This window comes from Phoca vitulina, unplaced genomic scaffold, assembly GCF_004348235.1.
Source record: "Phoca vitulina isolate PV1807 unplaced genomic scaffold, GSC_HSeal_1.0 scaffold7, whole genome shotgun sequence".
Lineage (NCBI taxonomy): Eukaryota > Metazoa > Chordata > Mammalia > Carnivora > Phocidae > Phoca > Phoca vitulina.
This window is the reverse complement of record NW_022589710.1, coordinates 41,428,881-41,445,929: the sequence shown is the minus strand read 5'-3', so window position 1 is coordinate 41,445,929 and position 17,049 is coordinate 41,428,881. Positions and strand designations below refer to the sequence as shown.

Below are 17,049 nucleotides of genomic sequence, written 5' to 3'. Positions count from 1 at the left end.
TCTCTCTGTCAAATAAATAAATAAAATCTTAAAAAAAAAAATTAATATGAAGAGGGGCACCTGGGTGGCTCAGTCAGTTAATCGAGCCCAGGCTCCACACTGGGCATGGACTCTGCTTAGGATTCTCTCTCTCCCTCTGCCCCGTCCCCCCCCCCCCACCCCTCCCTGCCCCCCGTTCACTGGCTTGCTAAGAAAAAAAAAAAAGTTGAAGAAATGCCACCCAGCCTGAAAAAGTAATGCTTATTAGGCAGTGGAAAATTATTATCACTAGGATATGATTTCTTTTTACTTGTTTACCTCTCAGTCTTTTACCTCTGTTCCATATAAGTTTCCTCTTTGTCTATGTCTAGTGTTACAAAATAGAGATGAAGGCCATGACAGCATATCAGGAGGGAGTTGGTGCCTTTTGGGAATTGGGAAATATTTCCAAAAATGGCACTGTACCTGTGTTAACATTGCTCAGAACTGGCAATCTTTCTAAGTAAACATTTCTAGGAAGGTGGGCACCCTCTGCCCCTGCCCAGTAATTTTGAGGTTCCCTACAGGATCAATAGGTTTCATCTCCTATCTTCATTTTCCTAGTGTGATACACACAGAACTTGGTGGAGGCAGTAGAGAAACAGAAAGAGGTTATCTGCTCACCCTCGGGTCCCTTTAGGTCAGTAGCACAGCAAGGTTAAATGCCTCCCCCTCAGACTTCTTCCCAAAGAGTTGATGGCGCTGATGGATCAATTCGGAACAAACAGAGAGGACTCCTTCTGCTAGATAGTGCTTGGAGGTTACAGCTTTGGGTGGGCATGACCCAGGTAATGTGTCAACCTGGACACTTCAGTTGGGATAAACACACATTGCTCATTAGAGTTAACGTTTTTCTCTCCCTTCCAGTTACAGGTGCAGAATGGGCCTATAGGACATCGAAGTGAAGGTGAGCCGAGTGGCATCCCCATAGCTCTGGTGCTGGTGCCAGTGTTTGCCCTCACCATGGTGGGAGCCTGGGCCTTCATGAGATACCGGCAGCAACTATGAAAAGCTTGCTCTCTTCCAGTGCTCCCACTAGAAGACACATTTTCTTTCCCTCTCACCCTCGTCCCCTGCCATTCTCCCATATCCTTCCCTCTCTCTGCATAGCCAACACGTCCTTGAAAGAGACTGCTACCCAAGCAGGACCTCACTGTCCAAATGTCCACATCCTCATATCTAATGGGAGAGTGAAGGCATTGTTTGAAAGAAAGCTGAAGAAAAGACATGCTTAGAACAAATGGGGAGTTATGTATTTTGCTAGGATCACCAACAGAAGTTCAGCTACAACCCAAAGAGGGAAAGGTCCAGTCTTTCCATCAGCACGGGTGATACCTTTTTCTGAGCTGGCATGCCTCAAAGGCCAGCTGTGTGATGCAAGAGAAGAGAGGATTTTTCTTCTTAATGATCTTCCTTGGGAAGTTTTTGTGGCCTTTATTTAATTTCTATCTACATACTTGGGTGCCTATATCAAACACAGGATAATGAGAGCCTTTTTACTTTTGTAAAATAAATGCGTGCGCACGTGCACACACACACACACACACACACACATATCCATACATGACAGTATAGTAGTGATGCCTTACGGAGAATTAAAGAAGTGGAAAGCTGCTCTGTGGTTTCAGGTTTCTGATAAAAGGGAAGTTCTTAATGGAAGAATTTGATACATAGCAGGAGTGAGAGAATGAGCCTTGAAAGAGGATGCCCAATCTGAGTCATTTAAAAAAAAAAAAAAGGCAACTAATTAAAAATCTTAGAACAATTATTTCTTCTCATAATAGCTATGCTGAAGTGGAGGTAAAATGCCATAATCCAGCTTTGTGCAAGTCAATCTGTTCCACACCCTTTGAGATGTAAAGATATATCTTACTCGTTCTCTGGGCTGCCCCAGTGACTTTTTTGGTACCTCATAGTCCTGTTAAAAGGATCAGCTGGAATGACTGTAGTCAGAGCTTTGGTGATGAGGCCAGACCAACCCAGTGAAAGAACTCTAAAATACAAAAGGATAATGACCCCAAGGTGACACCTGAACCCTCTCAGGCCATCTAACAGATTTTTTTGGTTTCTAGTGATAGGCAAATTCTAAGAGAAGGAACTGCTCTCTGGCAGGATAGGCATGAAATCAGCTCTGCTCCTGATTCAGTTGAGAGGGTTTGGATTGCAGGTTTCTTTGAAAGGCTCTAAACACTGGCTATGGCTTCTAATAAACCCTTTTCCAGGGAATGGGAAGGAAAGGGGTTTTGTTTTGTTTTAGTGGGTAGGGAAGTTTGGTGGATGTTTCATGGGGAAACCTTGAGAGAAGGTTATGGATGAATGGATGCTCAGGAATACCAAAGACATTAATGAGGTGCAAACCATTCTGTTCGTGTGATATCGAACGTTGGTTTTAAAACACTAAGGAGAGCTGAACCAAGACTAATTCTCTGGCTTAAAAAAAAAAAAATCATTTCCGTCCTCCAAATATATTATCTAGACTATAGGCCTTACATAATCCTGACAGCATGAGTATGAAGACTTTCCCTGAGGTAACCAGTTGTGTCCAGTTTTTAGTATGGATAATCCAGTAAGCATTTGTTGATTGGACACCACCTTAGTTAAGACACTTTCACAAAGAATGTCACATTTATATTGCAGACAGCAACAGGGAACAGTTACTGAGAAGACACTTGAGAAAGTTCCAGGGAGGAAGGGGATGAATTAAGGACCCTTGAGGAGCTCACAGTCTAGTTAAGAGAATTCATAAATAGATGAGCAGTTAAAAGTAGCAACAGACATGTGCAGGCAGCCATCACATTTTTTTCCCCCAGGAATTCCAAAAAAGAAAGCTGTCACATAATGGCATCAGGCCAGAGTGGGAAGGGGAGGCTTTTAAAAATAAAAACCATCGTAAGACCTTGCCTCTGGGCCAACCATTGGTATAGGGAGAAACTTGCTTTAAACAATCCTGATAGGACTTGGGCCTTTAGACCTGAAGTGTTCAGTACCTTTGAGCCTCACTTGGACGGCTGCCCCTGTGGGTCAGCAAAGACGCACTGACAGTATTCCAGTTCTCCCCTCGACCAGCCCCGCTGTGCGGGCCCAAGCCGTGCCGCCCTCCCTGCGTCTGGAGGCTTGTGCGACAGCTTCTGCCGTGGGCCTGCTTCCCTCCCAGGGTTCATCTCAGGGTTTGGACATCAACTCCTGAGAGGACCTTGAGACATTCACAATGAAGCAAATGGCAAGCAGGAGGGAAAGCTATCTAGTGTTTTTTTGTTTGTTGGTAGATGTAAATAAAAAGGACTCCTATCACCTCGTTGGTAGAAGTTTTGCTTTGTTTAATGATAGGGATTCTTATGCACTTTAATAATTTAGATTTTCCCTGGAATTAAAGAGCATTTAAAGATCCATGATTAAAGTTTTAGGCAAGTATACTATTCAGTTTTTATTTCTGATTCTCTACAAAACTAAATTATTATCCTAGATGAGGTATCGGATTTTATTGTAAGTCATTAAAAAAATTCATGATCTTTATAGATGGAATCTAATATTTCTTTCACGTTATAGATTGTATCTAATATTCCTGCTACCTAAATTACTGTGTTTAAAGTTTTGAAAATTGAGTGCAAGTATTTTAAGACAACATACTTAAAACACTTTTCTGTATTTATCATCTTACATTGCACACAGAATTTAGTAAGACATTGTTTGCTTCTGTTGTCTCTCTTTTCCTGCCAAGTTTTAATCTGTGCTATTGATTTCACTTAATTATTCACACCATCTAGCCATGTATAATGGAAAAAGGAAATTAATATTTGTTACTGCATTTTGTGCCACGTAGTGTACTAAACCTGGGTGGGTACACTATTTGTTCATGACTCACAATTCTGAGATCTAAGTATTGTTAAAAAGACACTAAGGAAAAGAGAATAAATTACTTTTCCTAAGATTACATAGGTGGTAATGATAGAATCAGGATATAACTTAGGACTTCAGGTGCCACTGTCAATGATATTTCTCACTGGCCACAGCTCTCAAAGTGTGGTCTCTGGATAAAAGCATCGGTATCACTGGGGAACTTGTTAGAAAAGTAAATTCTTGGGCTTCACCCCAGACCTACTGAATCAAGCTGCGTACAGCACCCAGCAATCTGTGTTTTAACAATCCCTCCAGGTGACTGGTTCGCAGTAAAGTTTGAAAATCACTGCTCTCTACCAATAGTTCTCCCCTTTTTCTCAGGTTAGAATCATCTGAAGAGCTTGTAAAATTCTTGTGCCCAGGCTGCACGTAGACCAATTAAATAAAATCTCCTGGGTGGGGGGGTGAGACTTAGGCAGCAGTAAAATAAAGTTCATTAGGTGGATCCACTCTGCGGTGTCAGTAAACAATGCTCCGTGGCATTTAAATTATTAAATAAAAACTTAAAGGAATTATCAAATCACACACAGGCATTTGCTCCAGTATAAAATGAGAATTTCACTTGGGCCTTTTTAGAGCCCAGCTCTCTGTGAGCTTCTGCCCAAGTATAGATGTAGAATAAGAAATAGAGCATTCTACGGCTTCTTACTTGCTGAGGACTGACCAGCAAAATGCATTAGTGTTTCAGTTTGTGCATCTGTTAAATAAATTAGAACCCAATCAAAGAACATTGGAGCTAAAAGGGAGCAAGAAAGATTCTAGGATGAATCTAAGATAGAGATGAGAAAATCAAAGCTCAGAGAGGTAAACAAACAACTCCGATCAAAGACTTAATCTGTTGCAGAGGTGCCCTTTCTGTCTCATATTTATGTCTGGAATGTATGCACTATATGAACATAGATGAAACTATCCTTTTTATCTCAATCCACTTCTATCTTCTCTCTGGGCCTTGAATAGAGACCGGGGACTGCAAGCCATCATGCAGAACTGGGAGATTCCACGGAATAATCTGTGAAAGCCCTAATATAAAGTTCAATCACATGAGTTCTTCTGTGACTAGTTCCAGTAGTTCTAAACTAGAGAGGGTGTTTTTTGATGTTGGACATTGTTTTTATTGTGTAAATAGCAATTTAAACTATATTTAAAGAAATGGAACAACATAAACATTAGGCTGTCAAGTATGGGCAAGGGGTGGGGAGTGACATTTGTGTAATTTCATGTGGAGCCAATAAAGATTTTATTCTAGTCCATTTTAGTCAGAATTTATCTTTGGACAGATGAAGCTTTTTTCTTTCAACACATGAGTGCCTTACTATATACTAGCTGACAATACAGAGATGCATGAGATCTAGTCACTCTAAGCTGAAATAGCTCATTATCTGAACGTGGGGGAGTATTTGTTGGTGATCTTAAAGTATTTTGCTAACATCATCTAGAAGTAGAAGATTAAGTTATGAAGCTCTCAACCTCTTACCTATAATAGGTTTAGAGTTGGTTACTATCCTGGAATAAGCCCCTTTTGCTCTTTTTCTTTGTTCTGTTAAGCAAATTTTTTTGAGACCAGCACTCACATCCAAAAGGGCAATTGTGATAAAAAAGAAGACAGAATTTTAAGGAATTCTGTTCTGATCGGAACCAGGTTCTTAATTGCCATAGACTCTTGCCTGATGTTGATATTTATACACACACACACTATAAAACACTTGATGTGCTTACCTGATGCCTTTGCTACTGTAACAACCTATATCATAAAAAAAGTATTGCTGTGTCTAAAGGAGTTCTACAAATGCTAGGTCCCTAAACATTTTCCATACTGTTCATGTTCTTTTTCTTTTTGCAGGGGGAAAAGAGTAGGGGAGAGCGCTGAAGTATGTTTTCAAATGCAAGTCAGTCATTAACAGAGTCATTGACAAAAGAACTTCACTAAATTTATTAACCAGTCACAGGAAAATGGGATGATCCCTCTTCCTAGTTTACAGATTTCCGAATTGAATCCCAATTTAATTCTGCATTTGCAATGCTGATTTGAATATGAGTTTCTTATTCCTGGATATATGTGCATTTTTACCCACGGGCCATGTTACTTCTCATACAATTATTTTCCTTATGAACCTTATTTTGCTTCCTTTTTACTTTGATCCTAATTCACATTGCATGCCTAGATCTAAACAGCAATCAGTTTCTCAGGTCAAATAGATGCCCTGTTGTAACTTGGAAGACACAGGGACTTAAAACCGTATCTTCTAGGGAATATCACCACAGATTAAATTGTAAAAGAGGCCATTAAAATAGCTGATAATCTCTCCTAAGCTTTGCTCTTTGATACCAGAGATAGCAAACAAGATAACAGTGTATCTGACTGTGCCTCGCTCATATCAGCATTCAATGAAAACTTTTTGCATTTGTCAAGGAACCTTTACATCTTTTATCTACCTTATTTTGGAGATTATTGAATAAATATGTCCTTATTTTTCTGCATCTCACAGAACAGTGGAAAGAGGAAAGGAAGAAGTCTGAATGACCAGTTTGGGGTTTGGCTTTGATGTAGGAGATAAGGATAAGGGTACACACAGTCGCCAACATTTACTATCTTATTTGTATCCCCTCTATGCCCCAAGAGCCTGACAAGACATATAGAAGGCAGACATGGGTTTGTGCCACAGAATGAAAAAGGACTTGTCAGAACTGAATATTGACCTTTTGTCTAAGTTGCTTTGCATATAGTTGACTTGGATGAAGAGAAAAGGCAGTTTACCTTGGTCATCATTGCTCTGTCACATGACTTAAGCAAAGTTCAGACCTGAACGAAGTCCAAGGGCTAGTCTATCATTGTAGTGTGTACAGAATGGCCCTTTTCTCCCTTGATGGGCAAAGAAGATATGTCAGTTATCAATTACATAACAAACCACTGCAAAACCTCATGAGTTAAAACAATATTTTAATAATTTTTAAAAGATTCTGTGTGTTTCTGAGTGTTTCTTCTGCTGATACCACCTGGGGTCACATGCAGCTGCATCCATCTGATGGCAGAACAGGGGTGAGGGCTGGGTATTCCAGAATGGCCTCACTTTGGCACTTAGTCCTGGCTATTGGCTAGGGTGCCTTGATTCTTCACCACGTGGCCTCTCATCTTCCAATAGGCTAGACTGAGCTCTTCACAGCATGGGGGGAGACCATATCTGATCAAGATTTGAAGCCAGACCAGAACTTTTTCTGTGCTCTTTATACTCCACCACATTGCCCTTGCTTGTGTGTCTAAGAAGAAAATAATGCATGTAGAAGAATAATTTATTCATGGAAAATTTATTTGCCAGAAGTCACAAAGAGTAGGGACTCTTCAGGTGCAGATAGAAGATAGGGAATAAGAAAAGGTTGGTAGTTTTTCTGACCTGTTTTAGATATTGGGTATTAATAGAATAATTGAGGTATAGTAAGGCCAAAAGATCAGGAGACAACTGACATTGAAAAGACAGCCTGTTACACAAGGTTCCCAAGAGAAGGGGACACATCCTGCCATGGGGACCACGGAGGAAAGCACTAGCATTGGTCGTAAGGCAGAGGGAAAGGGAGGAGGTGTGGACAAGAGCCGTTACTGTGGTTGCATGGGAAAGAGCAGGCAACGCCAGGTAAATAGGGTTAGGATTGTCTGGTTTGAATAATTGTAGTGGTCTTTGTGGCATACCTAGTTGTCTGGTATCTGGCCTTGGGGTGATTAGGGCATGTGAATAATGACCCTGAGCGTGAGAGCTCCATAAAGGAGTGTGGGCTCCAGATTGTTTGGTTCGTATTGGAGAAGTACACTCATGAGAGAGTTGTTCACTATCTGTAAAAATCCGTTGACCCTGGGAGGAGCAGTCCCTAGGGGCAGGGTCAGCGAGGCCCCAGATGTCAAAACATTAAAATACAAAAAATAAAAAACCTAGTGAATGCACTTCCACTACTTCTGTCGTGGGTTCTCTGTCCCTCTAATTTCTACTGTTTCTCCCAAACCTATAGAAATGACTGAGATACATACCCAAAGGTAATCTGAACTCTCTAGAAAATAGCCAAGAACAAGGAAGGAAGCAATGACAACAATTTTTTTTAAAACCTGAGCAATCAAGTATCACCAAACCCAGGAGCAAAAAGTCCTCAGTTTTATTTGATATAATTTTCTAACAAGCTTGGTTAGCCGGTTTCCTAATCCATAATCAATTACTAGTTAAAATTATGGCTGGTTCCACTGCCTGCTAGGGTCTGGCAATATGTAGCCTGCAGGGCCCCTGAGCAGTTAATGGGGAGTGATTCTTCCATCTCAAAACTTTCATCTATCCTCAACCACACTGCAATTGCATTTCAAACTTTGTACCTGAGGCCAATGGTTAATTAGGAACCACTGTATAGAGAAGAGGTTTTGAGTTAGCTTTTCTTGAGTCCAAGAAAGCCTCACCTACCAAGTACTATTTGAGATGACATAATAGTATAAAATACAGGTGACACGGAGTAACATTTCCCATGTTATCCCTGAGATCTTCCCATCTGTCCCTGCCTCTATTGCCACTGAAATGTTCCTGGTTTAATCCCTTGTCATCCTTCCACATATTGAAGTCACCCCAAGTGGTCTTCAGAAGAGAAACTCCAGCTCCACCTTTCACCTGCTCTAATCTATAGATTAGACCATATCTATAGTCCCACCGGGTCAAATATGAAAAACAAACAAACAAACAAACAGACATAACCTTAATTGTGATTCTCAAGTCTGTCTTCCACACTGCTGAAAAGTTATCTAAAAAGCAGAAATGATGAGATTCTCCTGGTTGGTTTTATTTGTTCATTTGTTTGCCTACACAAGTCACTCCAATTTTCTTAGCAAGGAATTTAAGGTCCTGTATAATGGCCTGCCTTTTCTGCTACTCTTCTTCATTCACTCCATACTCCATCTTGGAGGAGATACTATTCCCTGAGTATTTCATGAACTTCCACATCTTCAAAATGCAGCTTCAAGGACACCAGATTCTTAAAGCCTCCTTTACTCCACAGGAAATATAAATTACTCCCTTCTCAGAGCTCCAGTAGCCTTTGGCTAATATATATCACAGAACACTATCACACTGTATTATCAGTTTTAGTGTATAAAGTTATTGTTGCTCCAAATAGCGTATAAGCAGGATGAAAACAGGAAAGAGAGAAGGATATTTCAGAGTTTGAATTTGAATGTTGGGGTTTAATTTTTGGTTCTGAGGTTGAGGAAATGAGTCAAACCTCCCACCCCACCCCCATTCCCCAAAGAAGCATCACCTGAGCTGAGCCAAAGGAGATTTTGGACTGATGAGGAGAAGCTTTATTAAAGTGAGACTGAAAATTCCTTACCGCTATTTCTCCAGTCTTCTGTCACCCCAATCTCTCCAAGGAAGAGACACCTTGCAAACCAGGGGACTGAAACAGTAAGGTGGGAGCACTTAGCCTTAGAGGTTAAGTCAAGCTGCACCGTGGGGAGTGCTGGGTAAAAATTATGAAAATTCATGGGAAAGAGTCTGGAGCAGTTATAGAATGCAAGAGAATTTAGGATTGGAGGGATGGGCATATAAACAGTGTTGCTATGGGTCTCCTTTAATGTGATTTTTTTGTACTTTATTTTGAATTATTTGACTTTTGTTTTTTGTTACATGTTTGTTTAAACAAGCTCTGCATTAACCTACCCTTTCGTGGTGATTTATTTATTTCTAAATCTTTATTAAGCTGGTAAACTCCCCACCCCACAAATAGCCAGAGTACCAGAAGCTGCAATACTAGCTCCAAAGTAACTTTTTTTTCTTAGCTGATTTTATAGAACAGCTACGTGTTAGGAAACGTCAGAAGACGTTGGCCAAGACCCAGAACGTGGGAGGTACCGGTTTCCACATCATTTGATGAGAACTACAAACACGGCTTCAGTCCCTAAATCCCGACTGCAAACCAGTGTGCCGGAACCAAAGGGCCGACACTCGAATTTCCACCCGGGCGCGCGAGTGTGTTGCGACGCATCGATTGCTTTCGTCTGGCGGAGGCCTATCGGGGGAGGACCGAGCACCGGGAGGCGAGTCAAGGACTTCCTCCTGGGGAGGGAGCTTGGATTCGGGAGGCCGCGCTGGGCCTTTTGGACTAGGCGTCCACGCGTGGGAGAGTTCAGTCATGTCTGTACATGCGGTGATGCGCGCCCTGCGCAAGAACAAGACGCTTCGCTACGGAGTCCCCATGCTGGTGAGCGCAGGGAGGAGAACGTGTGGGGCAGGATTCCGGAAGGGGTGGGGCGTCTAGGTCGGCTGGGTCCCGGCTGCCAGGATCTGGGAGGCGGGAGGCGGGGAGCGACAGGCGGGGAGCGGCAGCCCGGGCGGGGAAGGGGCTGGCGGCAGGTGGCCGTCTTAGTCCTCTCCCTTCGCTGGTACCAGGATCCCGAGGCCCCCTTTTACTCTCCCTAGTTACCAGGCTGTGCTTCAGAGATCGAGGTCAGACCAGATTTTACACCAGGTCTGAGTGATTACCCAACTGACATTTTTTAACCCCCTGCTACACCTGGACGGTGCTGTGAATCGTTGGAACTAGATGTATTTACTTAATTTGACTGTACAATTTCGGGCATCTCCACGTTTCAGCTCCTGTTTTGTGAACTGGTTTAATTCTTCCCGGATTGTTGGTAGGAGTTAAGTGAAACCTTTTGAAAATCGAGTGTTTAGCGCGGTGCCTGCCACATTGTAGCAGCCTTCAAAAGGTCGCTGACTTATAATTGATCATTTTGAAGCACCTCGAGTGTACTTTTGGTGTTTATATTCTTGCGTCCTGTCCTACACTGAGTTCCCTGAGGATCTCATTCGTATAGAAGATACAGGTTGAGGTTGACATAACACCAGCCAGAGTTGGAATCCAGCCAGACATTCCCCCTCTTTTGCTGTTTGACCTTGGCAAGTTATTTTGCTTCAGAAAGCCTTGATGTCATAGTAAATGAGACAATTTCAATAAAGCTTGTGGACAAAAGCCACTTTCTTTTAAATACTTAACAGTTTAATCCTTTGTATGGATATTGGTATAGGTGAAGTTACCAGCTTTTGCATTTAAGCAGAACTAAAGGAGAGAAGTGACCTTAAAAAAGTTTAAAGAAAACTGTCTTAAAAGATTATGTAGTAATTATATTTGTGTAGATGACAGGGCATGTGTAAAAACTATCCTCTCTATAGATTCCTCTGCCCCCAAATGGAGATCCATTCAGAAGCATTATGATTGTGGTCACCAACTTGAGGTCACCTGCATGTCCTAGTGAAAGCCAATTTGATTTTGTTCTTATTTTTCAAAATCACCAAAGCCGGGATATTAAAACCACTAATGTTGAAGTACCTTCTCGGTACTTAGGGGTTTCCTCTTTTGTTTTATTTCAGGGAATGGAAAGTACCACAGTAGCCTTTTCCCTAAATGTGTTACTCTGTACTGGTCTCTACATCTATACCCCTATACGGGACCTAAAGGACCATGTTTCAAAATACGAGTCCTAAACATATAAATAAATTGAAGTGGAAATTGTTGAATTCAGTACGCTGAAACCAAGCACTACTGGAAAGAACTCAAAAGATACATCCTCTTCATCATGTATCAGTTGCATATGCCACAATTACTATACTACATTTATCTTCAAGCTGAAATTATTTCCTCTCTTGGATAAATATTAATGCTTCATAGGACATACAGAAGAGGACTTTGAATACCAGGTATATGCAAATACTACTCTCCTTCCTTTCTTGTCCAAACTGCTTGAAGAAAGAGAATATACTTGTTTCAGCTTCCACACTGCCCACTTAGTCTTGAGAATTTACCTTTCTAATCTGACCAGCGACCTACTGGTTCCTACACACCAAAAAATTAACCCATTTAAAGTGTTCGGTTCAGCGTTTTTAGTATATTCACAGAGTTAATGCAGCTATCACCACTCTCTAACTTTAGAATAATTTCATCATCCCAGAGGAGACACTATGCTCATTAGTAGTCACTTCCTATTTTCTCCTCCCTCTCCCCCCACCTAGGCAACCACTAATCCACTTCTGTTTATAGATTTAGTAGCATAATACAACATGTGGTCTTTTGTGACTGCTTTCAATTAGCATAGTGTTTTCAAGATTCATTCATGTTGTAACGTGTGTCAAAACTTCATTCCTTTTTATGGCTAAATAATATTCCATCATTTGGATAGACAATTTTTTTATCCTAATCCTATCCTATTTATTTATCATTTTATTTATCCATTGATGAACATTTAGATTGTTAACATTTTTTGGCCATTGTGAATAATGCTGCTACGAACATTCATGTACAATTTTTGTATGGATGTATATTTTCATTTCTCTTCGTATATACCTAGTAGTAGAATTGCTGGGCCATATGATAACTCCATGTTTAACATTTTGAGGAACTGTCAAGCTATTTCCCAGAGTGGCTACATCATTTTACATTCCCACCAGCAATGAATCCTCCACGTCCTTGTCAACACTTGTTATTGTCCATCATTTTTATTATACCCTTCCCAGTGGATGTGAAGGTATCTCATTGTGGTTTTGATTTGCATTTCCTTTATGACTAATGATATGGAACATCCTTTCATATGGTTATTGGTCATCTGTATCTCTTTTTTGCAGAAATATTTATTCAAATCATTTGCCCATTTTTAAATTGGGCTATTTTTCTTTTTATTGGGTAGAGGTCTCCTTAAACACCTGGAACCAGTAAATCTTTGTTGAGGGGCTCTGTGTGCTTGTTTTGGTGTGTCTTCAACACTCAGCCAGGCAGGTTACAACTCTGCCTTGAGCTTTTACTTCCTGCTTGCTCAGAGACTCAAGGTTAGCTATAGACAAGTGTTTAAGGCCTTCTCAGATCTTTCCTGAGCTTACACACCACTCTGGGCATGGGCACAATTCTGTTCATGAGCATTTCCTTCTGGATTCTCAGGAATATGTTTGAACTTTTCAGAGTCCTCTGTGGACACCTTATTTCTCATATTTTCCTTTTAAGCTTTTTGGTTTGACTGTTATTTGCCCTGTTGCCTACCACCTCAGGCAGTCACAATGTTAAACAATTGCCTCTGAATTTTTTCAACAAACACTTCCTGAGAGAAGTCTGTTAGTACTAGTTGAGCTCAAAGTCAGGAAAACTGAAGACAGCCTTGTGACTGAGGTTTCCATTGAACCACCAGATTTGATCAAGCAGTGACAGTTCTTAGAGAATAATGTTTTAAGGAGCCCCAACCCCATTCTGCCCCATGATTGCATTCTATTTCATTTATTTATTTATTTATTTATTTATTATTAACATAATATATTATTTGTTTCAGGGGTACAGGCCTATGATTCATCAGTCTTACACAATTCACAGCACTCACCATAGCACATACCCTCCTCGATGTCCATCACCCAGCCACCCATCCCTCCCCCCACTCCACTCTAGCAACCCTCAGTTTGTTTCCTGAGATTAAAAGTCTCTTATGGTTTGTCTCCCCCTCTGGTTTCATCTTGTCTCATTTTTCCCTCCCTTCCCCCATGATCCCCTGTCTTGTTTCTCAAATTCCTCATATCAGTGAGATCATATGATAATTATCTTTCTCTGATTGACTTATTTCGCTTAGCATAATACCCTCTAGTTCCATCCATGTCGTAGCAAATGGCAAGATTTCATTTTTTGATGGCTGCATAATACTCCATTGTATATATATACCACATCTTCTTTATCCCTTCATCTGTTGATGGACATCCACACTCTTTCCATAGTTTGGCTATTGTGGACATTGCTGCTATAAACATTGGGGTACATGTGCCCCTTCGGATCATTACGTTTGTATCTTTGGAGTAAATACCCAGTAGTGCAATTGCTGGGTCGTATGGTAGCTCTATTTTCAACTTTTTGGGGAACCTCCATCCTGTTTTCCAGAGTGGCTGCACCAGCTTGCATTCCCACCAACAGTGTAGGAGAGTTCCCCTTTCTCCACATCCTCACCAATATCTGTCATTTCCTGACTTGTTAATTTTAGCCATTCTGACTGGTGTGAGGTGGTATCTCATTGAGGTTTTGATTTGTATTTCCCTGATGCCGAGTGATGTTAAGCACTTTTTCATGTGTCTGTTGGCCATTGAAGGAGAGATAAAAAGCTTCCAGGACAAACAAAAACTAAAAGAATTTGCAAACACCAAACCAGCCCTACAAGAAATATTGAAAGGGGTCCTCTAAGCAAAGAGAGCCTAAAAGTAACATAGACCAGAAAGGAACAGAGACAATACACATAACTCTCACCTTACAGGCAATACAATGGCACTAAATTCATATCTTTCAGTAGTTACTCTGAATGTAAATGGGCTAAATGCCACAATCAAAAGACACAGGGTATCAGATTGGATAAAAAAACAAGACCCATGGGGTGCCTGGGTGGCTCAGTTGTTAAGCGTCTGCCTTCGGCTCGGGTCATGATCCCAGGGTCCTGGGATCGAGCCCCACATCAGGCTCCCTGCTCCGCGGGAAGCCTGCTTCTCCCTCTCCCATTCCCCCTGCTTGTGTTTCCTCTCTCGCTGTGTCTCTCTCTGTCAAATAAATAAATAAAATCTTAAAAAAAAAAAAAAACCACACACAAGACCCATCGATATGTTATCTGCAAGAGACTCATTTTAGACCCAAAGACACCTCCAGATTTAAAGTGAGGGGGTGGAAAAACATTTACCATGCTAATGGACATCAAAAGAAAGCTCGGGTGGCAATCCTTGTATCAGACAAATTAGATTTTAAACCAAAGACTATAATAAGAGAGGAGCATTCTATTTGTTTTCATGGTTACCATGGAGCTGGGGTGGAGAGGTGGGAATAAAAATGCCACCAAGCTTTCTGTTCTTACTGAAAGCTTGGTGGCATTTTTATTCCCACCTCTCCACCCCAGCTCCATGGTAACCATGAAAACAAATAGAATGCTCCTCTCTTATTATAGTCTTTGGTTTAAAATCTAATTTGTCTGATACAAGGATTGCCACCCGAGCTTTCTTTTGATGTCCATTAGCATGGTAAATGTTTTTCCACCCCCTCACTTTAAATCTGGAGGTGTCTTTGGGTCTAAAATGAGTCTCTTGCAGATAACATATCTTTTTTTTTTTTTTTTTTTTTTTTTTTTTTTTTTAAGATTTTATTTATTTATTTGACAGAGAGGGAGAGATAGCGAGAGCAGGAACACAAGCAGGGGGAGTGGGAGAGGGAGAAGCAGGCTTCCTGCCGAGCAGAGAGCCCGATGTGGGACTCGATCCCAGGACCCTGGAATCATGACCTGAGCCGAAGGCAGACGCTTAACGACTGAGCCACCCAGGCGCCCTGAAAGGCAGTCTTCTTAAGAAAATGTTCCCAACATTATTGCAAGTCTTTGCTTAATTTTCAAATTTCTGAAAAAGTTGATTTGAGAACTTTTGCCAGTTTTCTCATTGCTGTGATGGAGAAGATTTTTGGAGATTCCTAGTCTGCCATTTCACTGATGTCACCTTTTGGTTCTTTTTTTCTATGTCTTTGGTGAGATTTTCTAATTTTTCATTTGTTTTAAGAACATCGGTTACTGCTCTCTCAAGCATTTTTATAATGATTCCTTTAAAATCTTTGCTAGATCATGGGACGCCTGGGTGGCTCAGTTGGTTAAGTGTCCAACTCTTGGTTTCGGCTCAAGTCGTGATCTCAGGGTCCTGAGATCCAGCCACATCCAGCTGTCATGGGCATGGGGGCTCCCTGCTCAGCGGGGAGTCTGCTTCTCCCTCTGCCCCTCCCCCACAGGTACAGGCACAGTGCTCTCTCTCTGTCTCTCAAATAATAAGTAAATCTTAAAAAAAATAAAATCTTTGTCAGATCATTCCAACATCTGGTTTATCTCCATGTTAATATCTCTTGATAGTCTTTTCTAATTCAGCTTGCTGTTTTCCTGATTCTTGCTCTGACAAGTGAGTTTTTATTGTATCATGGACATTCTGAGTATTATGTTAGGAAACTCTATATCCTATTTAAGTCTTCTACTTTAGCAAGCAGTCACCATGCTTAGACTTAGCTGTAGGTAGTAGCATACTATTTTGGGCTTTCTTTCCAATGATAATTTAGGTTCCAGAGCCCTTGCAGTGCTATTCTGGTCTGCTTTGTTTACCTGGTGCTGCTTTTTTCCTCTGGTGCCTGCTTGATCCCTTCTAAAGGTGGAGTGTTAGTAATCAACGTGTGCATATTTTTAAAGTTATAAGATTGATTGAGCTCACAAAAGAAATTAATGTAGATAGAGAAGACCAGTCATTGTGCCCTGGGGTACTCCAGCATTAGGGGATTGAGTGTACAGGAAGAACCAATAAAGGACACTAAGAAGTATTCTCAGGTAAAAGAAAAACCAGGTTTAAGGGAAAAGGAGGAGAGTGATCAACTGTGTCAAATTTTGCTCATGAAATAAGATGAGAACAGAGAGTTAACCATTGGATTTGGTAACGTGGATGTGTTTGGTGGCTGGAATGGGTCTAAGAGAGAATGGGAGGGACAGTGAGCATCAACAACTCCTTTGAGAAATTTTACTGCAGATAGGAACAAGGAAAGAGGATAGTAACGTGAGGAAGTGAGGTCTAGAGAAGTTTGTTAATAAGTGGGAGAAATAATAGCATTTTTTCATGATGAATCATGTGGTAGTGAGCAAGATTTTCATGATAAGGAAACGAGAATTGATGAATCAGGGTCCTTCAGTAAATAAGATGATATGGGATCTATTGCACAAATGAAGATATTTAGTTAGGAGTGTAGATACTGTGGTAATGAGTGGTAGGTGGTGTAGTGCAATCTGATCCTAATCAGAATTAGCACAGACTTCACAGAGTAAGGGAATAGTCCTTCATGAAACTCCGCTTATTTCAGACACCAGCTGAAAGCTCTGGGATTCTTGGCCCACCTGTGCTTCTGGTCAACTGGCTATAAATTTGTGGGTTCCTATTAACCCCCTCAAGTTTAATAATTCACTAGAATGACTCACAGAACTCAGGAAAGCACTATACTTAACAATTATTGTTTTATTATAAAGGGTACAAATTAGGAACAGCCAAAAGAGACCCACAGGGTGAGGTCTGGGAAGGTCCCAAATGCAGAGTTCCCATGTTTTCCTCC

General features: G+C 41.1%; 2 protein-coding genes across 4 annotated transcripts in view; both read left to right on the top strand.

The window, feature by feature from the left end:
- SYNJ2BP (synaptojanin 2 binding protein) overlaps nt 1-7,459 on the top strand; it is a 41,877-nt gene extending 34,418 nt beyond the window's left edge. The window contains exons 4-5 of one of the 2 annotated variants that reach the window (XM_032405433.1): nt 886-925; nt 5,756-7,459. In XM_032405433.1, the coding sequence (XP_032261324.1) occupies nt 886-925; nt 5,756-5,769 (54 nt within the window). In that variant the 3' untranslated portion in view covers nt 5,770-7,459. The other variant, XM_032405432.1, reaches the window with a different exon arrangement.
- A 2,362-nt stretch (nt 7,460-9,821) lies between these two features.
- LOC116633113 (cytochrome c oxidase assembly protein COX16 homolog, mitochondrial) overlaps nt 9,822-17,049 on the top strand; it is a 41,228-nt gene continuing 34,000 nt past the window's right edge. Inside the window, exon 1 of one of the 2 annotated variants that reach the window (XM_032405435.1) lies at nt 9,822-10,134. In XM_032405435.1, coding sequence (XP_032261326.1) covers nt 10,066-10,134 — 69 coding nt within the window. In that variant the 5' untranslated portion in view covers nt 9,822-10,065. The remainder of the gene's footprint in view (nt 10,135-17,049) is intronic. The other variant, XM_032405434.1, reaches the window with a different exon arrangement.